This window comes from Canis lupus, chromosome X (genome assembly GCF_011100685.1).
Source record: "Canis lupus familiaris isolate Mischka breed German Shepherd chromosome X, alternate assembly UU_Cfam_GSD_1.0, whole genome shotgun sequence".
Classification (NCBI taxonomy): Eukaryota; Metazoa; Chordata; class Mammalia; order Carnivora; family Canidae; genus Canis; species Canis lupus.
The window spans coordinates 70,778,203-70,798,287 of NC_049260.1; the positions used below are offsets into that span (position 1 = coordinate 70,778,203).

The 20,085-nt window shown below is 34.5% G+C and overlaps 1 protein-coding gene across 3 annotated transcripts in view; it reads left to right on the top strand.

Moving 5' to 3' along the window:
* The window catches only part of DIAPH2 (diaphanous related formin 2), a 1,049,860-nt gene that overhangs the window by 523,134 nt on the left and 506,641 nt on the right, over positions 1–20,085 (top strand). For all 3 annotated transcript variants that reach the window (XM_038587833.1, XM_038587834.1, XM_038587835.1), the window contains one exon: positions 15,840–16,079. In XM_038587833.1, the coding sequence (XP_038443761.1) occupies positions 15,840–16,079 (240 nt within the window). The remainder of the gene's footprint in view (positions 1–15,839; positions 16,080–20,085) is intronic.

Consider the following 20,085-nt stretch of genomic DNA (forward strand, 5'->3'; position numbering starts at 1 on the left):
TATCATGCTTTAGTATGATTAAATCATTACTGGATTGAGTTGTTTCCTCATCCCCTCCTCATTTTAAAGAGTACAAAAGATGACTAGATATAAATTACGTATTAAAGGATATAGTTATATGTTTTAAGCATTCCCCAATCCTGCTATTGAAATAATGGGCAAAAAATGGAAAAGAGGAGATGGCGATTTATTTAAATTTCTTGGAAAAAAAGCTATTTTTAACCTAGGTATTCAATACAGGTTTGTTCATTGTATGGATAAGCAGCTGTAATATGGCTGCCAACTTTACCCTGGCTCCCTAACAATTTCATACCCGAATACTAAGACTCAAAATTAACATTGGAACTAGTAGTCAAATACTGTGTTTCATTCAAATATTTTATTACCTTTTTAAAAGTAATGTATTTTAAATTTATCTGATTTGATACTTTGCAATTTAAAAATCTTATTTAACGTCAAAATGTGATGGATGGAACAGAGAACATTCCTTTTGAACATGTGCAATAACTGCTTGCCCATATTCAGAGCTTATTAATTCTCAGATATGGCATTGCATATAGTGATGTGGAAATGTTCTGTCAAATCTTTGAAAAGAAAATCAGGAATGTGTACTTAGGATGAGAGAAAGCTAATGCAAAGGTATCTTAGGAAGATATTTTTGTCTTTTTTGAATTAAGCCAATTATTCAGTTAAACTGGCTAGATATTCTTTATTAAATACCAGTGCTTTAGTACAATATTTAATAAAATTTTCTAGACCAAAGTCCACATTTGAAACCTAAGCTGCTTGAATCATACTATAATTGAAGCAAAGCTATATACTATCTGAGAATTCAGCTGTGTCATGATGGTTATGAGTTCTACAGTAGGTACACTACACAGTTTCTCTGAAGTCATTTTTTTTTTCTGAATGCAGTTTATCTTGGAAGATCTATTAGTTTGCCAAGCAATTCCTTCAAGAAGAATATCCTTGGTGCCACACTGAGGAAATTAAGTTTCGGGACATAAAAAGCAATATACCTTCTGAACTAAAAGCAAACTAGAAAATGGAAGAGGTTTCTTGTTTATGCACATAACCATAAATAATTCTGGGGCTGTGAATATGAAGTAACCTGGCCCTTTTATTTAACTCTCCCTATCCTTAGTTACATATTTGTAGGGAAAAAAGTCAAGGACATTGCAAAGTAGTTTGTGTAATGTAAATCACCCAAGGTAGTATCCACTAGGATTTGCCAAATAAAGTTTAGATAATCTCATATCTAGAAAAATATTTTTGAAGTTATGATAGGCCCTAGTCTTTTAAGTACCAGCTATTATTGTTGCCATTATTATTTATAGAGAAAATGTATTGGGGTTCTTAGAATAGTATCTTATATATAATATATAATAAATGTTTATTTAATTAAATTATAGGACAATTAGGGGATCCCTGGGTGGCGCAGCGGTTTGGCGCCTGCCTTTGGCCCAGGGCACGATCCTGGAGACCCGGGATCGAATCCCACATCGGGCTCCCGGTGCATGGAGCCTGCTTCTCCCTCTGCCTGTGTCTCTGCCTCTCTCTCTCTCTGTGACTATCATAAATAAATTAAAAAAAAATAAATAAATAAATTATAGGACAATTATTAATCCCAAGTGTGAACCAGAGATTGAAATTCTTTAAAAGAATTATGTTAAAACATATTTGTCTAGGTTATTGCTAAAATTAAATTAATATCTGTGTGAATACACCCAAAGATTTTTTAATCCTCAAAATTTATCAACAGCTTACATTTAAATAGGAAAATTTCAAAAGTGTAGAATCCTCTGCAGTAATGAGAGAGGCTCCAGGCTGGTTGTCTTGCTTCTGCTAATTCCTCCATCAAAATAATTAGTGTAGTCTACTTCAAATGTATATGCAACATGTGATTTCTATATTTAAAACCTTCAGTGTCTCCCAGAATTTACAGAATAAAACCTGAGCTCCTTAGTATTCTCATTCTGCTGCTAACTCTGGCTTTATATATCCCTCTTCTCTTTGGTGAACTGAATGAATTGGTGTCTTTATGACATTTCAGCTTTTACCTCAGCAGAACTCTCATTGCCATTTCAGCAGTTATTTTACTTGTTCCTATTCAATGGCCTGTCATTTTTCCATTGCAGCTATACCATATCTTACCTGATCTCCTCAAGTCTTCTAACCCTCCCCATTCTTTTCACTTAATACCAACAGTGTAATCTCTTACTTGCCAGAAAAAAAGGAAAGCACTTAGGCTTTTAGAACATCCAATATCTCTTCTACCTACAAAGCTATCTCTAGACATATCTTTTATTTACCTATTCTCTATCAAATCTCAGAAGAAGGGATACCTTATCATTATGACTAATATTATTGCCGTTACTATTATTATTTATACAAACAAAAGGTATTAAAGAGTTACTGTATCTGATACTATGTTAAGCACTTGTACATGAACCATCTTATGTATTCTTCATAATGCTAAGGTTAGTGCTCCATATTATGAATGAGGAAACCCAGCCTAAGGAAGGCTAGGGGCCTTGTCCCAAGGTTATGTGTAGTTAAGTAGTATATGCAGAATTCAAACCCAGGCAGTGTGACTTCAGAGACAGTGTTTTTATTCATTTTTTTTAAATTTTAAAGCACTATTTTTATTGAAGAATAATTGACATACAATAGTGTATTCATTTCAGGTGTACAAGATAGTGATTTGGTATTTATGTACATTACAAAATGGTCACCACAATAAGTCATGTGTCAGTATACATTACAATATTATTGATTACATTCCCTATGCTGTAATAACATCCCTATGTCTTATATATTTTAGAACTGGGAGATTGTACCTTTTAATCCTCTTCAGCTGATCCCTCCATCCCTCCAATCCCCTCCCTTCTGGCAACAACTAGCTTAATCTCTTTATGTATGAATTTGTCATTGTTTTGTTTGTTCATTCATTTTTTTTTTTTTAGAATCCATATAAAAGTGAAATAATATGAGATTTGTCTTTTTTAAAATTATTTCAATTAGTAAAATACACTGAAGGTCCATCCATTTTGTTGCAAATGACAGGATTTCAGAGTAATATTGTATTACACACACACACACACACACACACACCCCATACCATACCTTTATTCTTTTATTGATAGATATTTAGGTTTCTTCCCTACCTTGGATATTATAAATAATGCTGTGATGAATATAGGGATGCATACGTCTTTTCAAATTTGTGTTTTTGTTTTCTTCTAATAGATAGAGTGCCTTTAACTGCAATATTGTTCAGTTGTATGTGTATGTGTGTGCACATGCACGTGTATGCATGTATGTATACACGTGAGATACTCTACTACATGCTAATTTACTCTGTTTTAGCCATTATTTTTTCTGTTTTTAAAGGCCTTTCTTTCTTTCTTTCTTTCTTTCTTTCTTTCTTTCTTTCTTTCTTTCTTTCTTTCTTTCTTTCTTCTTTCTTTCTAAGAGAAAGAGAGAGCACATGCGCATGCATGTATGCAGGGGGAGGGGCAGAGAGATAGAGAATTTCAAGCAGACTCCCCAGTGATCCAGGAGCCAGGCATGCAGCTCAGTTTCAGGACTCTGAGATCATGACCTGAGCTGAAATCAAGAATCCAATGGTTAACTTACTGAGCCACTCAGGTACCCCTGCACATTATTATCTCTTGCCTCTTTTATACTTCTGTTACTTTTATGGCCTCTTCAATTTGTCATTCTGCATTTTACTTTCTCTTCAGAACAGGGACGCCTAGGTGGTTCAGCGGTTGGGTGTCTGCCTTCAGCCCAGTGTGATCCCGGGTCCTGGGATCGAGTCCCACAATGGGCTGCCTGCGAGGACCCTGCTTCTCCCTCTGTCTGTTTCTCTGCCTCTCTCTCTGTGTCTCTCATGTGCCTCTCCATGTCTCTCTGTCCATGTCCCTGATAGCTGCTGCTCTGTTTCCTAGTACCTGTTTTTTCAAGGATTCGTCTCCATTTACTTTCTACTTCTTTACCTCTCATACTCAACAAACAATAATCAGAATTCAACCTCAAACAATGCATTAAAAATTCACTAAGAGAGATCATTAATTACCTCCTAATTGTACTTAAAATACACATCAAATCTACTCTTCATCTGTGCCATTACCACCTTAGCCCAAGCCAGCATCATCATTTTCTTTAACAATTGTGATATACTTTTAGCTTGTTTTCCCCACTCATGCTTTTGCCTTTCTCCAAGTCAATCTCAGCACAGCCCTCCAATGTGTCATTTCTAGAGTTCATTTGTGTTGCATCATATTATTTATCTGCTAAAAGCTACAATGCTCTTTCATGGCACTAAGGCGATATAAATTCCTCACCAGGATTTACCACCTTTCCCACTTCTGTCTCCTGTTGCTTCACTTCTTGATCATTATACTATATACCTCAACCACATTGTATTTTATTTTTCAGTGTATTGAATTTACCATGTTCTTTCCTACCTCTGGCCTCTTACACATGCTGCTGCTTCTTATTCTTACTTGCTGCCTGCCTCTTTCCTGTTTATTCTTCTACTTTTAGCTTAAAGTTCACTTTCTCAGTGATACCTTCACTTGCCTATTAATCAAAATTAAAGCTCTCTATTAAGTCCCTCAGAGCACCTTTTTTTCTTTTCTTTTCTCAAAATTATCATGGTCTTAGTTAAATATTTGTGAGGTTATTTATTGAATGTCTGTTAACCCCCACTGGATTGCAACTTCTTCAAGTGCATGCGTCATTCTGATTTTATTCACATGGTGTATGCTTAATATATATTTGCTGAATGCATAGCTTGAATGCAAAATCAAGTGGGCCCATTTTAGTCCTAATTCTATATCCATATGGCACTTAAGACCTTGAAGAATTTAGCTTCCTTATTGAAAACTTTTCTTTATGTGCCTTCTCTATCAATAAATACTCTTTCCTAATTTCATTCCTATAACCTCTGCCAGTGCCCTGCAAAGTTTGCATTATTATAAAATTTCTTGAATGTTAAAACTAAATCTCATCAGTTAGTAATAGACATATGCCAGAAGTGAGATTTTTCCTGCAAGATTCATTAAAATTCTCATCAAAGGAAACACAATAAAATTGGCAAAACTTGGGGAAAAAATCTGACTTTGACTTTTTCAAGGAAATAAATGTACCTGAGACAATGACTGGGCTGCTAAGCTTTCTCTAAACTTTTTGATTCTTTTTAGCAGCATCATCATTGGGTTTGCTTATATTCACATGTAATAAGTTGAAAAGAAGTAAAAAAGAAAAAAAAGAAAGAAACAGAAAATAAAGGTCAGGGACCTTTCCTCTGTCAAAAGGCAGACTACCTGGTAAGAGCGTTATGCTAGTTCCCACACTTTCTATTATCAATATCCCTTTTCTTTGGTAGTGGGGGGTGGGTAGATTGTCCACATAGCATACTACTAACTTGTCCTCCAACCCGCCTCCCACAGAATTAAATTTGGTACATCCTGGTAATTATTGCTGTACTTTTACTGGAAAAAAACAGCACAGATCTTTGAAAGCTTTGCCAGTTAGAACCCCAGCAGGAGCTTTTAGTCTCTTCAGAAAGTATTTGTATCTCAGGTCTTCTAAAACCTCAGAGGTATGGAAATTACCGCTTGTCTAGCACCAAGGATTGAGACCCATACTGTATTATCTATTAAGCTAACACATCTTCTAAGAAAAAGAATATAATTAGCTCTTTTTGTAATAAGTACTTTGTTTTTCTTCATTCAAAATTCCCCATATTTTTAACTAATAACATTCTAAAGCTATAATCTAACAAAAATGTTTGAGATGGCTTAGTGCATATAAAAACATTCATAATGCAAAGCACAGATTATGTGATATTGCTGATAGCACATTTATTTATTTTCTTTTATACACAAATCCATGAAGGCACAAGGAGTGGATTTATGCCTATAGTTGGCACAACTATAAAGTCTGTGTGCTTTTTAATTTTTTTAAAAGCCTCATAAGAGCTTATGAGCTCTATTCAAGATAGCTTAACCAGGTGAAAAGGAGAATTTTAGAGGTTATTTTTCTCTTTCCCACCTATTATTGAAGGCAATTAGTTTAGATGGAAAATTGTAGCTCTTCTGTTCCACTAATATTAAAATATTATTCAGGTTTGCATATTGGGAAAATCACATTTTTTTTCCATAAGCTTTCATTCAGAGTGTTCAGTGTTTTGATATGTAATACCTTGATTTTTTTCTATTTTCATTCTTTTTGTAAATATGACTACTAGCTCTTTTTTTTTTTAAGATTTTATTTATTTATTCATGAGAGACACACAGAGAGAGAGAAAGGCAGAGACACAGGCAGAGGGAGAAGCAGGCTCCATGCAGGGGGCCCGACGTGGGACTCGATCCTGGGTCTCCAGAATCAGGCCCTGGGCCAAAGGCGGCACTAAACTGCTGAGCTACCCAGGCTGTGCTGAATACTAGCTCTTATATCTAGATGTGTATTCATTTTATCTGATGAAAATACTGGTTTAGTAATTTTGAGATCAAGTAAAAGAAAACTCACCATAACTCATTCTCAAATCTGTGTATTTATATTCTTGTTCATTTCATAAATTTCTCATAATAGTTCATTTTGTGGCAGGATTGCTTATTTACATCAGCTTTTGCAATAAATAAAATAAAATAAATAAAATAAAATAAAATAAAATAAAATAAAATAAATAAAATAAAATAAAATAAAATAAAATAAAATAAAATAAAATACACCTGAAAACTGAACAGTCAGATTAGGCCTATGGATATCAATGAGGTTTTGCTACTGATTGCTTTTCACTGAATTTTAAAACCAGAAATTAACTCCTTTTCCCCCTGTGTTTATCAGTAATCCCTAATACAACAGCATAGCACAGCCATTCTTGGCCTCAAACAGTTATTTTCAGAAGGATGTTTTGAAGTTCTCTCAAACTCCTAGTGTGATTCTCTTGAGTTTACAGTGTCTTTCTGGGCAGACTGTGTTACTATGTTTTGTTACAGACTAAAAACTAGTAGATGTTTGTTGATGCATAATTTCCACCTATCACTATCTTTGGGGGAAGTATTGTCTATTAGGATATCATTTTTTTTCTGATATAGACTCAGTTTTTAAAAAATTCTTAAATTGAAGTATAGTTGACATATATACTAGTTCATGTGTACAGCATCATGATTTGACAACTCTATACATTATGCAACTATTTTTCCAAAGCCTATTTGGAAAAATAGTTTTCCAAAGCCTATCTATTTTTCCAAAGCCTAATTTTATATATTAACTATGGCTCTTATCTCTCCTTCCATCTAATATAGAAACATTTGCCATTGGATCTGAATAGTGGGTACACTTGTATTGATTATTTTGTCCAGTCCAGATACAAGGTATACTGCAGAAAGTGCAGTGATAAGCAGAAAAGATCTTGTCATTGAGGAGGTTATTGTCTAAAAGAGGAAAAGCAAATTACTTAATAGAGAATCACAGATGTTCTTGCTATATTTCCATACTTTCAGGCAGAGTTTTGCTCAGTCATTGGGTCTGGCTTCACAACTTGTATAGGCAGTTCTGCCTGCTATCTAACTTAAGTCTACCCTTCTTTAATATGACTTTATTATCATAGCCTTTATTATAGTCACTGATCCAAGTTATTCTTGTATTTTCAGTGTGCAATGTATCCTAATAGTATTTAACTATTTAGGACAAATATCTTGTAACAAGGTATATTTTTTACAAATGTTTCTGTTAATTCTAATGAATTCTTAACATTATATTTTGAAGAGACTATAAGATCAATTATGTTTGCATATGATGGTAGTTGAAGGAGAGTTTCTTATTAGTGCAAAAAGAAAGATGATAGAAATAACCTTAAAGGTGGTTGACACATAGGAGCAGGGGTGGCATGTAGCTATCTCCTCCTCCTTCACATGTGATTTTTACACCTGTGATTTTTTTTTCCCCCTCTGGATTCTTACATCAGTTTGGGAGTAGATCAATATTTACCAGCTGCATAGGTAATCAAGTATATAAAATTTATATAAACAAAACTGGGTCTGACTCTTTGGGGGAATAACCTACTTGTAGCTGTTCTCACTAAAGCTGTCACTTCATTTTTTTTTTTAAATATAGTACAGATCACCTAAAGAAATGATAGCTGCTTGATGTGATTTGATAGACAAGTACCTCGTAACACAAATAAATCCCCTACATAATACAACACCATGGTCAGCACCCCACAGTACTTCAAGAAATGAATTGTAAAACAAAGAAAGTCAGCTAAAATGCTACCAGAGAGCACAACTATAAACAAATATATATTTCAGTTGAGTTTGTGTTTTATTTAGTCACATCATTTAGGTATTCTCCAAGTGCCTTTATGAGACATGAGCCTTTTAATAATTGTATCTGTGGCTGGGTATGTTGCTCAATACTTTTTTCATTTCTAAGCTTAGTTATTCAATATATTCCCTTATATAACTAGATCTTGTAATAGAGATTCAACTCTTGTCTATCAGTGTACCCAGTCAGATCATAAAAATTCACACTTTTGATTGCAGCAAATTCGGTTAGTATTATCAAGGCATACTAATTCGTGGCTACAGTTAAGAGATGAATATTGCTTCACCTCCTCTTTAGTCTCTTGATTTTACAGTAACACATTTGCAATGAGAACATTTACAATAGTAAATATATATAGTGCATTAAAACTGGCTGAAAGGAGCACAGGACAGTATTTACAGTGTGTTTGATAGCTAATGAGTGCTGTTTTTCACTGAGCTCTAACAACACATTCATTAATTGTGAATAAGAGAACTTTCCCTCGGGCTTCGTAGAACACTCAAGGACCATGATTTCTTTTTGGGTATTCCTTGAGGATGTAGAAAGATGATAATAGAAATAACAGCTATTGCTTTAGAGTGCATACATCGCCAGCCACTATGATAGGAGAGTTATACAAAGCATCTTATCTAACTCCTGCTGCAGCTTGAACAGGTTATTTGAGGAATGCATTTTACTAATGAGGAAATGAAGTCTAACAAACATTAGGTAACTTATACTAGGTCATGAACTAGAATGTAATAGAACTATAGTTTAAGTCCCAGGTCTGTGTAACTCAAAATCCCTATTTCTTCCACTATAACTTGCATTGTAAGTCGGGAAAATGCAGAAAATGTTTTCTCTCCCTCTGTGAGGATTGGGGAAGAATTTATCTCAAACCTAGCCTTCAAAATAGATATATGAGGCTCCACATTTAGACTCAGATTGAGCTAGGGCAGTATTGTTGGAATGACCCATGTGGCAGCAAATTACTATGTGGGAGGGAGAGTAGCCCCCAGTTTACCCATATCAGCCTACTATAATACCTTTTCGTACCATACATCTTCTCCCTAATCCAGCACTTTGCTAATTTTGGAGTTCCTATTGGAGTGAATGAATATATTCACTAGTTTTGTAGTTATTGTTTTAAGCCATCATATTTATCAACTGCTATGAGCTAAACTGTGTTCTAGAGGGTAAATGAATAAAGACATTTTGCCAGATTTAAGGGCAACTCTGTCCCCTTACACTGCATAGCCTCTTCTCAAAATCAAACTGACTGATGATGGATTATATCCAGTAATAACAGTTCAACGAAGTTAATACCCTAGCATTTCTGGTTTGATATCTTAGCTGAAGACATTATTTTGAGGACAGTAAAACATCATCATTCTCTCTGAATTTTGTTCAGTAGACAATCTTACTGTCCTACTTGGGAAATCTGAAAAATGGTTAGTCAGCTGAGGAGTGCTTTTAAACATTTGAATGTCTGATATATGCAAGACACTGTGCTAGGTGCTACATCAGATGCAGTCTTTGACTGTTCTCCCTACGTACTCTCCTCATCAGCAAACTTACCTCCCACAGTATCTAACTGAATAACTTCCCAAATATGCCAACTCTAATACTGTGTATCCAGACCTAAGCACTGTGTATCCAGATACAACCAGATATACTATAGTACCTAAAACCAAAAATGACAAGAAAGCCATATCATTTTCCTATCATAGAGGTATCATTTTACTATTTATGTGAAAATTTGGAGATGGAAAGGCTGAAGGGATCAGAGAGCATATTTAAATAGTCTATTTTACTAATTCAACCTTGAAGTACATGAAATTTAAGCTTGAATGTTGAGCTTGGAAAATACGAGACAATTCTAAGAAATTCTTCAAGTCAAAATATAGGCAAGGAATGGTATTAAATTACACTGTGTTTACCACAATATGAATATGATCCCAAGATTTGGAGCCTTAATAGTGGAAAGCTAGTAGTGTCTAAAATATACAATTGATGTCTGAGAGAATGGTAAACCAAGTTCACTTAAATGCCAATAATGTTTTTTTGGTAACAGCTGAGTAATATTTTATTTTGTGGATCAAGCACCCTTTACCCCATCTTTTCCCAATTCTAGAAGCAGAGATTTAAAAGGAGATAATGTTTACACATAATTTACTTGGCTCCTATCCAATTATTGAAACAAGGAATTTCCCCTACCTTGTAGATGAGGAACCTAAAGACTGGAGAAATTAGGTAGATTACTTCCGCACAGTGAGACAATGTGAAAGTTTCTAGATTTAGTCTTTAATTGAGTTTGTTACTAAGCTGCATATTACCTGCACCTACACTCTCTTATATAGGATAGGCAGCAGACGATCAGGGGAAACAAATTCACCTGAAACAAAGCAACAAATCAGACCATAAACCACAGCAAACCAGTATCTCCTTCTGCCTTCATTAATACCAACAGTGTTCTACCTCACAACAGACTTAAAATCTTGGAGTCATCTTTTACTATCTTCTCTCATATTTAATACTACATCCCATTGAATCTTCCTTAATTCTGTCTCATATCCATTGCTTCTTACCCCTTTCTACCATCAACATCCTAGCTCATTATCTGTTTTTTTAAGTCATTTTGAAGACTAGTACTCTCCCTGCCACTACTCTCTCCTCCAAACAATTGTACATACTGCTCCCAATATGATTGCAAGAGGCATTGTGGTGTAATGGTTGAGAGTCTAGGTTATGTGACCTGAATGCCTGAGCTCAAATCTCCGGTCTTTAACATACAACTTATCTTTGCATAAATCACTTAGTATTTCTGTCACTCACTTTCTTAATGTTTATAATGAGACTAATGCTAATAACCTTTTCCTAGGATTGTTTTGAGATTCAAATCAGTTAATTTACATATATATATATATATATATATATATACAGAAAAATATTTGGCACAAAGTGCTTAAAAATGCTAATCACTGTTATTTTACTATTATTAGGAAATTACACTTTTGTTCATGTTATTTCAGTTAGAGGTGGTATTTAAATCCATTCTATCTAGATCTATAGGCCAAAGATTGAAACACAAATCCCAGAAAGGGTGAAAATATGAATGAAAACAAGTAGTATTATAACTGAAGTGAGACTAAAAATCCATGTAAGTATAAGGGTTTAAATTACTTATTCATCTGAGACCAAGGCCACTGTGGTGAACCTACAAAGCCTTACAAAGCAGGGCCAGAAGGGCACATAAATCACTTGACTAACATTTGGTCAAAATAGCTCTTGGGCTCTTTTAACCATCAGAGAGCCTGAAAAAAAAAAAACTCCCTAAACATAAAATGATAGAAATATGTGTATGTGCAAATGGTGCCAGTTACCGGTGAAAGCAAAGGAAAAATAAATTGGGGAGAGATTTGAAGAGAGTGGTAGAGGCATAAAGAAAGGCAGAAAAGCATACAGAAACTTGGGTTCCCATGGAAACATACCCAAGAGAGTTGTGAATTCATGGAGATAAAGAATTTGATATGGCTAGCTTCCAATTCCATGGCCTTTCCATGGACTTTTTGGGTATTTCAGTTTCAATTTTGCCCCTAGGTATATACCCTGTGTATTCCTAACTATAAACCTTTTCTCACACTGTATCCTTTCTACACCTTCCTTTTGGCTCCCATTTGTTCTCTCTCTGCCTCAGTCTCTCTCTCTCCTTTGTTTTTCTATCCATTCATATCACCTCTATTGTGAAGTGTGCATTAAACATTGTAGTCATAAGAGTTTAAAGTTTTGGGGTGCCTGGGTGGCTTATTCAGTTAAGCATCCAACTCTTGGTTTTGGCTCAGGTCATGATCTCAGGGTTGTGAACTTGAGTCCCATGTTAGCCTCCACAATCAGAGTGGAGTCTACTTGAGATTCTCTCTTTTGTTTTCCCTCTGCCCCTCCCCCTACTTGCTCACATGCATCCGCTTTCTCTCTCTAAAATAAAATATTTTTTAAAAATGAGTTAAAAGTTTTCTTTTAGCACACATCAGCATTTAATTTCTACTTGCCCATCTAGAACCGTATGCTAGTTTTATCAGTAACTATAGTTTTTAAGTGACTGTGTTATGAGTTTTAGGTTATATTAGAAGATTGTGATTTGGTGGTATGCCTTATACTTACCATAGAAGTGATGAAGAAACTATAGGATGGTTTCTATAATATTATCCTGATCATAAAAATAAAAGAGCTATTAATAAGAACTCATAAAATCTACATAAATATAGTAACAGGTTAATATTCCCAGCATATTTTTACAAATCATCTATAAAGAGCATGAGAGCATATAGGGATTAGCAGAAGGCATAGGTTAATCTTTAGAGAAGGAGATACCCATGGTTAATGGGCAAATTCATGTCAAAGAAGAAAAATTATGAACTATGCCTTCCATATTAGAGCAGATATGATATATTCAGCAGCTCATTTGCTTCTTTTGAAAGGCACTTTGGGTCTTAAGGACTTTTGTTTCTGTTTTGAAATTATTTTCATGTTATTTACAGATATCTCAGTGTCTAATCTGTACCTAACATTTATAATCAAGAAACTAAGCAATATGTGCAAAAAATAAATATAATTAGGATTATTAATAATTTATTTTGGGGTGGTTAAGTGGTTCAGTTGGTTAAATGTCCAACTCAGCTCAGATCTTGATCTCAGGGTCATGGATTCAAGCTCCATGTTGGACTCCACATGCAGTGTGGAACCTACTAAAGAAAAAGAATTGTTTATTTTCATTGTGTGTATGCTTATGTGTGTTCATATCTGTCTACTCCCACCCTCAACTCTGTCCTATAATTCATTTGGTGAATGAAAGCTTATTAAATGACTTGAAGTTAGAGGACATTAATGGCTAAAAGAAATTATTACCATAGGAGCTAAACCAAAGGGAATAGAGAATGTGCACCAACACTATGAAACAAATAATTAAAACCTAATTTGACCTGTTTTAAAGAAAACCAACATAGAATTCTTGAGTAATATACTTAAAAGTAAGTTCATCCATTTTGAGTTTATCTTTGTGTATGGTGTAAGGGAATGGTCTAGTTTCATTCTTCTGCATGTGGATGTCCAATTTTCCCAGCACCATTTATTGAAGAGACTGTCCTTTTTCCAGTGGATAGTCTTTCTTGCTTGTCAAATATTAGTTGACCATAGAGTTAAGGGCCCATTTCTGTGTTCTCTATTCTATTCCATTGATCTATGTGTCTGTTTTTTGTGCCAGTACCACACTGTCTTGATTTTTATTGCTTTGGAAAACAGCTTGATGTCCAGAATTGTGATGCCACCAGCTTTGGTTTTCCTTTTCAATATTTCCCTGGCTATTCGGAGTCTTTCCTGATTCCACACAAATCTTAAGATATTTTGTCCCAACTCTCTGAAGAAAGTTCATGGTATTTTTATAGGAATTTCATTGAATGTGTAAATTGCCCTGGGTAGCATAGACATTTTCACGGTATTAATTCTTCCAATCCATGAGCATGGAGTATTTTTCCATTCTCTTACACCATACACAAAGATAAACTCAAAATGGATGAAAGATCTTAATGTGAGACAAGAATCTATCAAAATCCTAGGAGAGAACACAGGCAACATCCTTTTTGAACTTGACCACAGCAACTTCTTGCAAGATACATCCATGAAGGCAAGGGAAACAAAAACAAAAATGAACTATCGGGACTTCATCAAGATAAAAAGCTTCTGCACAGCAAAAGAAACAGTCAACAAAACTCAAAGACAACCTACAGAATGGGAGAAGATATTTGCAAATGACCTATCAGATAAAGGGCTAGTATCCAAGATCTATAAAGAACTTATGAAACTCAACAGCAAAGAAACAATCCAGTCATGAAATGGGCAAAAGACAAGAAATTTCACAGAGGAAGACATAGACATGGCCAACAAGCACATGAGAAAATGCTCCGTATCACTGGCCATCAGGGAAATACAAATCAAAACCACAATGAAATACCCCCTCACACCAGTTAGAATGGTGAAAATTAATAAGACAGGAAACACCAAGTGTTGGAAAGGATGTGGAGAAAGGGGAACCCTCTTGCAATGTTGATGGGAATGTGAACTGGTGCAGCCACTCTGGAAAAGTGTGTGGAGGTTCCTCAAAGAGTTAAAAATAGAGCTACCCTACAACCCAGCAATTACACTGCTGGGGATTTACCCCAAAGATACAGATGCAGTGAAATGCCAGGACACCTGCACCCCAATGTTTATAGCAGCAATGTCCACAATACAATGGAATATTACTCAGCCATTAGAAACGACCAATACCAACCATTTGCCTCAACGTGGATAGAACTGGAGGGTATTATGCTGAGTGAAGTAAGTCAATCGGAGAAGGACAAACATTATATGGTTTCATTCATATGGGGAATATAAAAAATAGTGAAAGGGATTAAAGGGGAAAGGGGAGAAAATGAGTGGGAAATACCAGAGAGGGTGACAGAACATGAGAGAGTCCTAACTCTGGGAAATGAACAAGGGGTAGTGGAAGGGGAGGTGGGCAGGGGGACGGGGTGACTGGGTGACAGGCACTGAAGGGGGCACTTGATGGGATGAGCACTGGGTGTTATAATATATGCTGGCAAATCGAAGTCCAATAAAAATATACAAAAAAAAAAGTAAGTTCATGTGATTTTACCATTACCTAATTAACTTAACATCAACATTCTGTCCAGTAGGGGAAATTCTTTAGAGCATATATAAATATTTAATATATTCAATGAATAAAAATCATTGGTTTAAAAATTATCAAATGTTCAATCAGAGCTAGTCCTATGATTTCAAACAGCATAGTAATATGTAATTTCTTAAGAAATCTGATTCCTCTTACATTTTCTGTTACCATGTACATATTATATCTATGGCGAAACTATCCACTCAACTCAGTTTCATGTTTGTAAATTTTCATAATTTACCTCAGGGAACAGTTTTTGGTAGTTTAAATGCTATTTATGATTAGTGATTATGGGGATCCCTGGGTGGCGCAGCGGTTTGACGCCTGCCTTTGGCCCAGGGCGCGATCCTGGAGACCCGGGATCGAGTCCCACGTCGGGCTCCCGGTGCATGGAGCCTGCTTCTCCCTCTGCCTGTGTCTCTGCCTCTCTCTCTCTCTCTCTCTCTCTGTGTGACTATCATAAATAAATAAAAATTTATATAAAAAAAGACTATTAAAATTATTTTAAAAATGATTAGTGATTATGCAGTTAACAATAGCAACTGTTTAGCTTCAATAATATTTTCTTATTGTTATAAGGATGATTTGTTTAAAACTGAACAGCTGTTTTTAAACGTTGATGAAAATATTCCTTTGGAATGTCTAAAACATAACAAAACAATATTTTTTAAAACCCAGAAAATTCATTTTATGCAGAAATTTTACCATATTGTCTATAAAATTATCCCCACTAGAAAATGAAACAGCAGGCTTTATATATCTATATTCTTATAGAGCATTTCTTGTCTTACAGATGAGCTCAGTGAAAATGTTGCGGCCTCGTCTAGATAACATTCTTTTCAAGCTCACGTTTGAAGAACATGTAAACAACATCAAACCAAGCATCATAGCAGTAACTCTTGCCTGTGAAGAAATGAAGAAAAGTGAAAGCTTTAACAGACTTTTAGAGTTAGTTCTTTTGGTTGGAAACTACATGAACTCAGGCTCTAGAAATGCCCAGTCTTTGGGTTTTAAAATCAACTTCCTTTGTAAGGTAAGATAACATTTTATAATGCTAAATAATAATCTCATCTGTGAGAAGGGTCACTCTAAATTGGCAATAGTACATAAGCCAAAAAAATAATATGCTTTAAAAGGGTGAATGTTGGGGCACCTGGGTGGCTGTCAGTTAAGCATCTGCCTTTGGCTCTGGTCATGATCCCATGGTCCTAGGACTAAGCTGCACATCGGGCTCCCTGCTTGGTGGAGAACCTGCTTCACTCACTCTGCTGCTGATTGTGCTCTCTCTCTCTCTCTCTGTTTGTGTGTGTGTGTGTCAAATAAATAAATAAAATCTTTTAAAAATAAATAAATAAAAATAAAATGATGAATGTTGTGATAAGTAAATTATATCTCAATTAAAACAGATAAATATATTTTTGTTTAATTTTAGTGCAGTAAAATCTCAAAGACTATGCAAATTCTGTTGTAATATAGTACTAAACTCCTCTGATCAGAACTTTCTGGTGTTTGTAAATTTTTTTTAAATTGCCTTTTATAAAGTAGATGCAATATTCTATTTCAGTTCCCTTGTACTTATTTTATGTCTTTCTTAAAACTGTTTGAGGAGCTAAATGTAATAAGGTAAATAGCCAGAAATTTCTTTTTGAATATGCTTTCCTTATTCTGGTCTAAACAAACAATACTCTATGTTGTTGAATACTGTTGTTACTAAGCTTATACTAGATATCTAGTCTACTAACTAAAAGTTAAAAAAAACTAAATGACAGTCATCTTGCTGTTTTGATCAAGACATTTCATAGTATTTTTTTGAGATTTTAATTCTCATGAGAAGAAACAGAGAAGCACAAAAATGATCATATACAGCCATTTCTAGGCTAGAGTGAATCACCTTATTCAAGGGAAAGATCTGTCTGTTACAAAGAGAAAACTGAACAGACTCTGAAGTGAAGGCCTATAAGAATGCTAGAGAGGAAAATAAATCTGAAAACAATCAATATCTCTTTGACATCTCACCATTCTTTCACTTTTTTTTCTTCTCACATCTTAAACCATTGAAAAACTGGTTAGTTCTTGAAGTATAACAAAAATCTCAAATGTAGGAATGGATATAAATTTCTTTTCTATTAATTCATTAAATAGATGCACATTACATATGTATGGACTAACGTTTTAATATGCATCAAAAGTGATTTGCTTCTAACTCAGATAGACAAAGAATAACCTTTATAGGAATAGGATGTATAATGGAATTATATCTGTTTACTCCTTATTCATTTTTGAGGGGTGTAAAGAAGGAGTGCCAGAAAGATAGGGAAGATCATCTGGAATGCTAGATTTTGTCGAAAAAAAACCCCAAAACCTAATATTGTTACTCCCTCTTCTTGGGATATTAGGGGACATGTGAAATTATTTGATAATGCCAGAGAGAATAAGGTAATGCTTGTAATAAAATGGAATAAATTGTAGCCACATTTATAGGATAAATCTAAATATTTAATACATTTGCATTGTATTGCATACCATAAATTTAATACTAAGAAAGTCATCTCTTCCAAAGATGCTTTTTAAGTATATACTATATGCAGGGTGGATGAATCTTAAGATATTTTTAGTCAGTGATCATAAAAATATTATAAATTAAGAGAAAAGATCATTGAAAATTTGTATTGTATACCTATTTCACATTTGATTCATATAAAAAAACATTTAAAACCAACTATCCTAATTTGACTATATATGTATCTTTTCTAACTTTCTTAATTTCACATTATTCCAATTAATTACATGAACTAATTTTTATAGCAAATATGAATAAGTCATTTATACATGGAAACAAAAGATTATATTAATCTCACAGAAGGATTTTACAGTTCTATTTTGGAGAGAATCTTCTTCCTGTCTTCTAGCTGTCAAATGAAAGTTTTATACAACACTAATCTGACATCTATCACTAGAGGTATACTCAAAGGATTCAGCACAAAGATTTTTCCCAACTTCATATGAAATAAAAATAATCTTGTGGGAAATACTATCATGTAGTAATAGATGTTCTAAAAAAGAAGAAATGATTTTTTTTAGATGTCCCTATCTTCCCCCTGCCCACTTTTCAGTAGGGTTTTTCTCTTTAGGGAAATATTTGTCCTTAAGAAAGAGAAATCATATACATGCATGACATTCCCCTAATGTCTAGGATTAAAAGGATATTCCTGGAATACAAAGGGTTCTGAGTAGATGTAAATGTCTAAAATGATAGAAATTTGTGAAGGACATAGAAACAAGTTTACTTAGGTTTGTAATCTGTTCAAAAGTGAATTCACTAACTACTGATGTATGATTAGCTAGAATTGTTGTTAAATTCCAGTTATATTATAAAAGCTTATTTGGTTGATATTTCTTAATTTGCTTAAAGAATAGCAGAGAGAACTTCCTTTGTAGAGCACTGAGTTTGCTTTGAAAAATGATAACATTTACCCACCTAAATTATTCTAATGATAATTTCCTTTCTTAGTGAATATGACTATAATCTGCTCTTCACAAGTTATAGAGTATGTTAAAATATTCACCATCTTAAAAAGGAGCCATGGTGTAAGCAGTTAAATTTATCAGATATATCTTGTAGTAAAATAATATTAAAAATTCAGATGGTCACAATTGGCTCCTATGATATTTGGGAAGAAAAGGAAAACAGATAGGTTAACCTAAATGTCAAATATAACTAACTGGTGTCATATTACTATAAATACTACCCTTACCATAAAATGCTTTAATTTGCAGCTGTGAATTATCACTTTGTGAATCACCAAACCAAGGTTCTGAACTGTAATACAAGTCATTTCCATGCAGATGAGTTCCCAATGTTTTCTTTGCCCCTGTTTGCCTGTTGTTTATTAAAATTCTAACCAATAGCAGTGGTGCACTTCAGGGTCATTTACTTATGTTTTCAGCTATATACAATAACATAATCTGCATAAGAACAAAACATTTGAAAATCCCTAGGCACTAAGCTTTGTGGGCATATAAGATAAGGATCTTTACAAGAGAAAATGATTCTGTTGGATAAAAGCAAAAAACAAAAAAGAAAATAAAACAAAAAAGCCAGGAATTTATCGAAATGTAAGAAATAGCTCAACTAGAAACTGAAGAAGCTGAATAACTTGGCCTTTAAAAAAGCAACAACAATGGTATCTTTGAGGGAACGGGGAGCAGGAACAAATGGAAAGTCTTTTTAGGAAATTGTCTTTGGGTGCATTAGCTCCAACCATTTTCCTCCTTCTTTCTCTGAGTTTGATTTAAATTCTTATTAGAAAGACAGACTGATTGGCCTAGCGTGGATTACAAGAATACTCCTTGTCCAAGGGAAGGCAAAGAACCTTGATTGATAACACTACCAGGACTACCTGTGATGGAAGATTGCTCATGTCCTAAAGGATGTGGTTATCCAAAGATAGGGACACCAAAGATTAGTGACAGGTCAAGGGACGTCAGACAAACAAAGGCAAAACAAAAGAGATCATTGGTATACCAGGGGCATACAAACAACACAGAAGATGCATAGAAACCTCAAGAAGCTAGTGGTACAGTTAAGTGGTCGGGAAATATACTACATATAGAATAATATGTAATGTCACAAGATACACTGTCAGTGAACACCAAGACTAATGGCCATTGAGATTAACAGGACGTCAGAAGAGGGAGGAGTTTTTGATTATGGGGTGGGGATGAGCAGTACTGCAAAATGAAAGAGAAGTATCTTGAAGGAATGGTAGAACTAGGTTATATAAGGGAAGAAGGCATAACCTTGCAAGACAGGAAAAAGATCGACTCAGAACCTACCTTTTAGCTTCCATTTTGCCCATTAATAGCCAAGTTTTCATGGCTGTCACTTACTCTCTCTGAACTCTATTTCCTTACCTGTAACTGAGGAAATCCAGTGACCCTTGCTTATTTTGTTATTTAGGGTTGTTTTTTGGGTCAAATAAAATTATCTTTGTCACAGTTCTTTGAAAAATAATGTTAAATGGTAGTAGTTCTTTTTA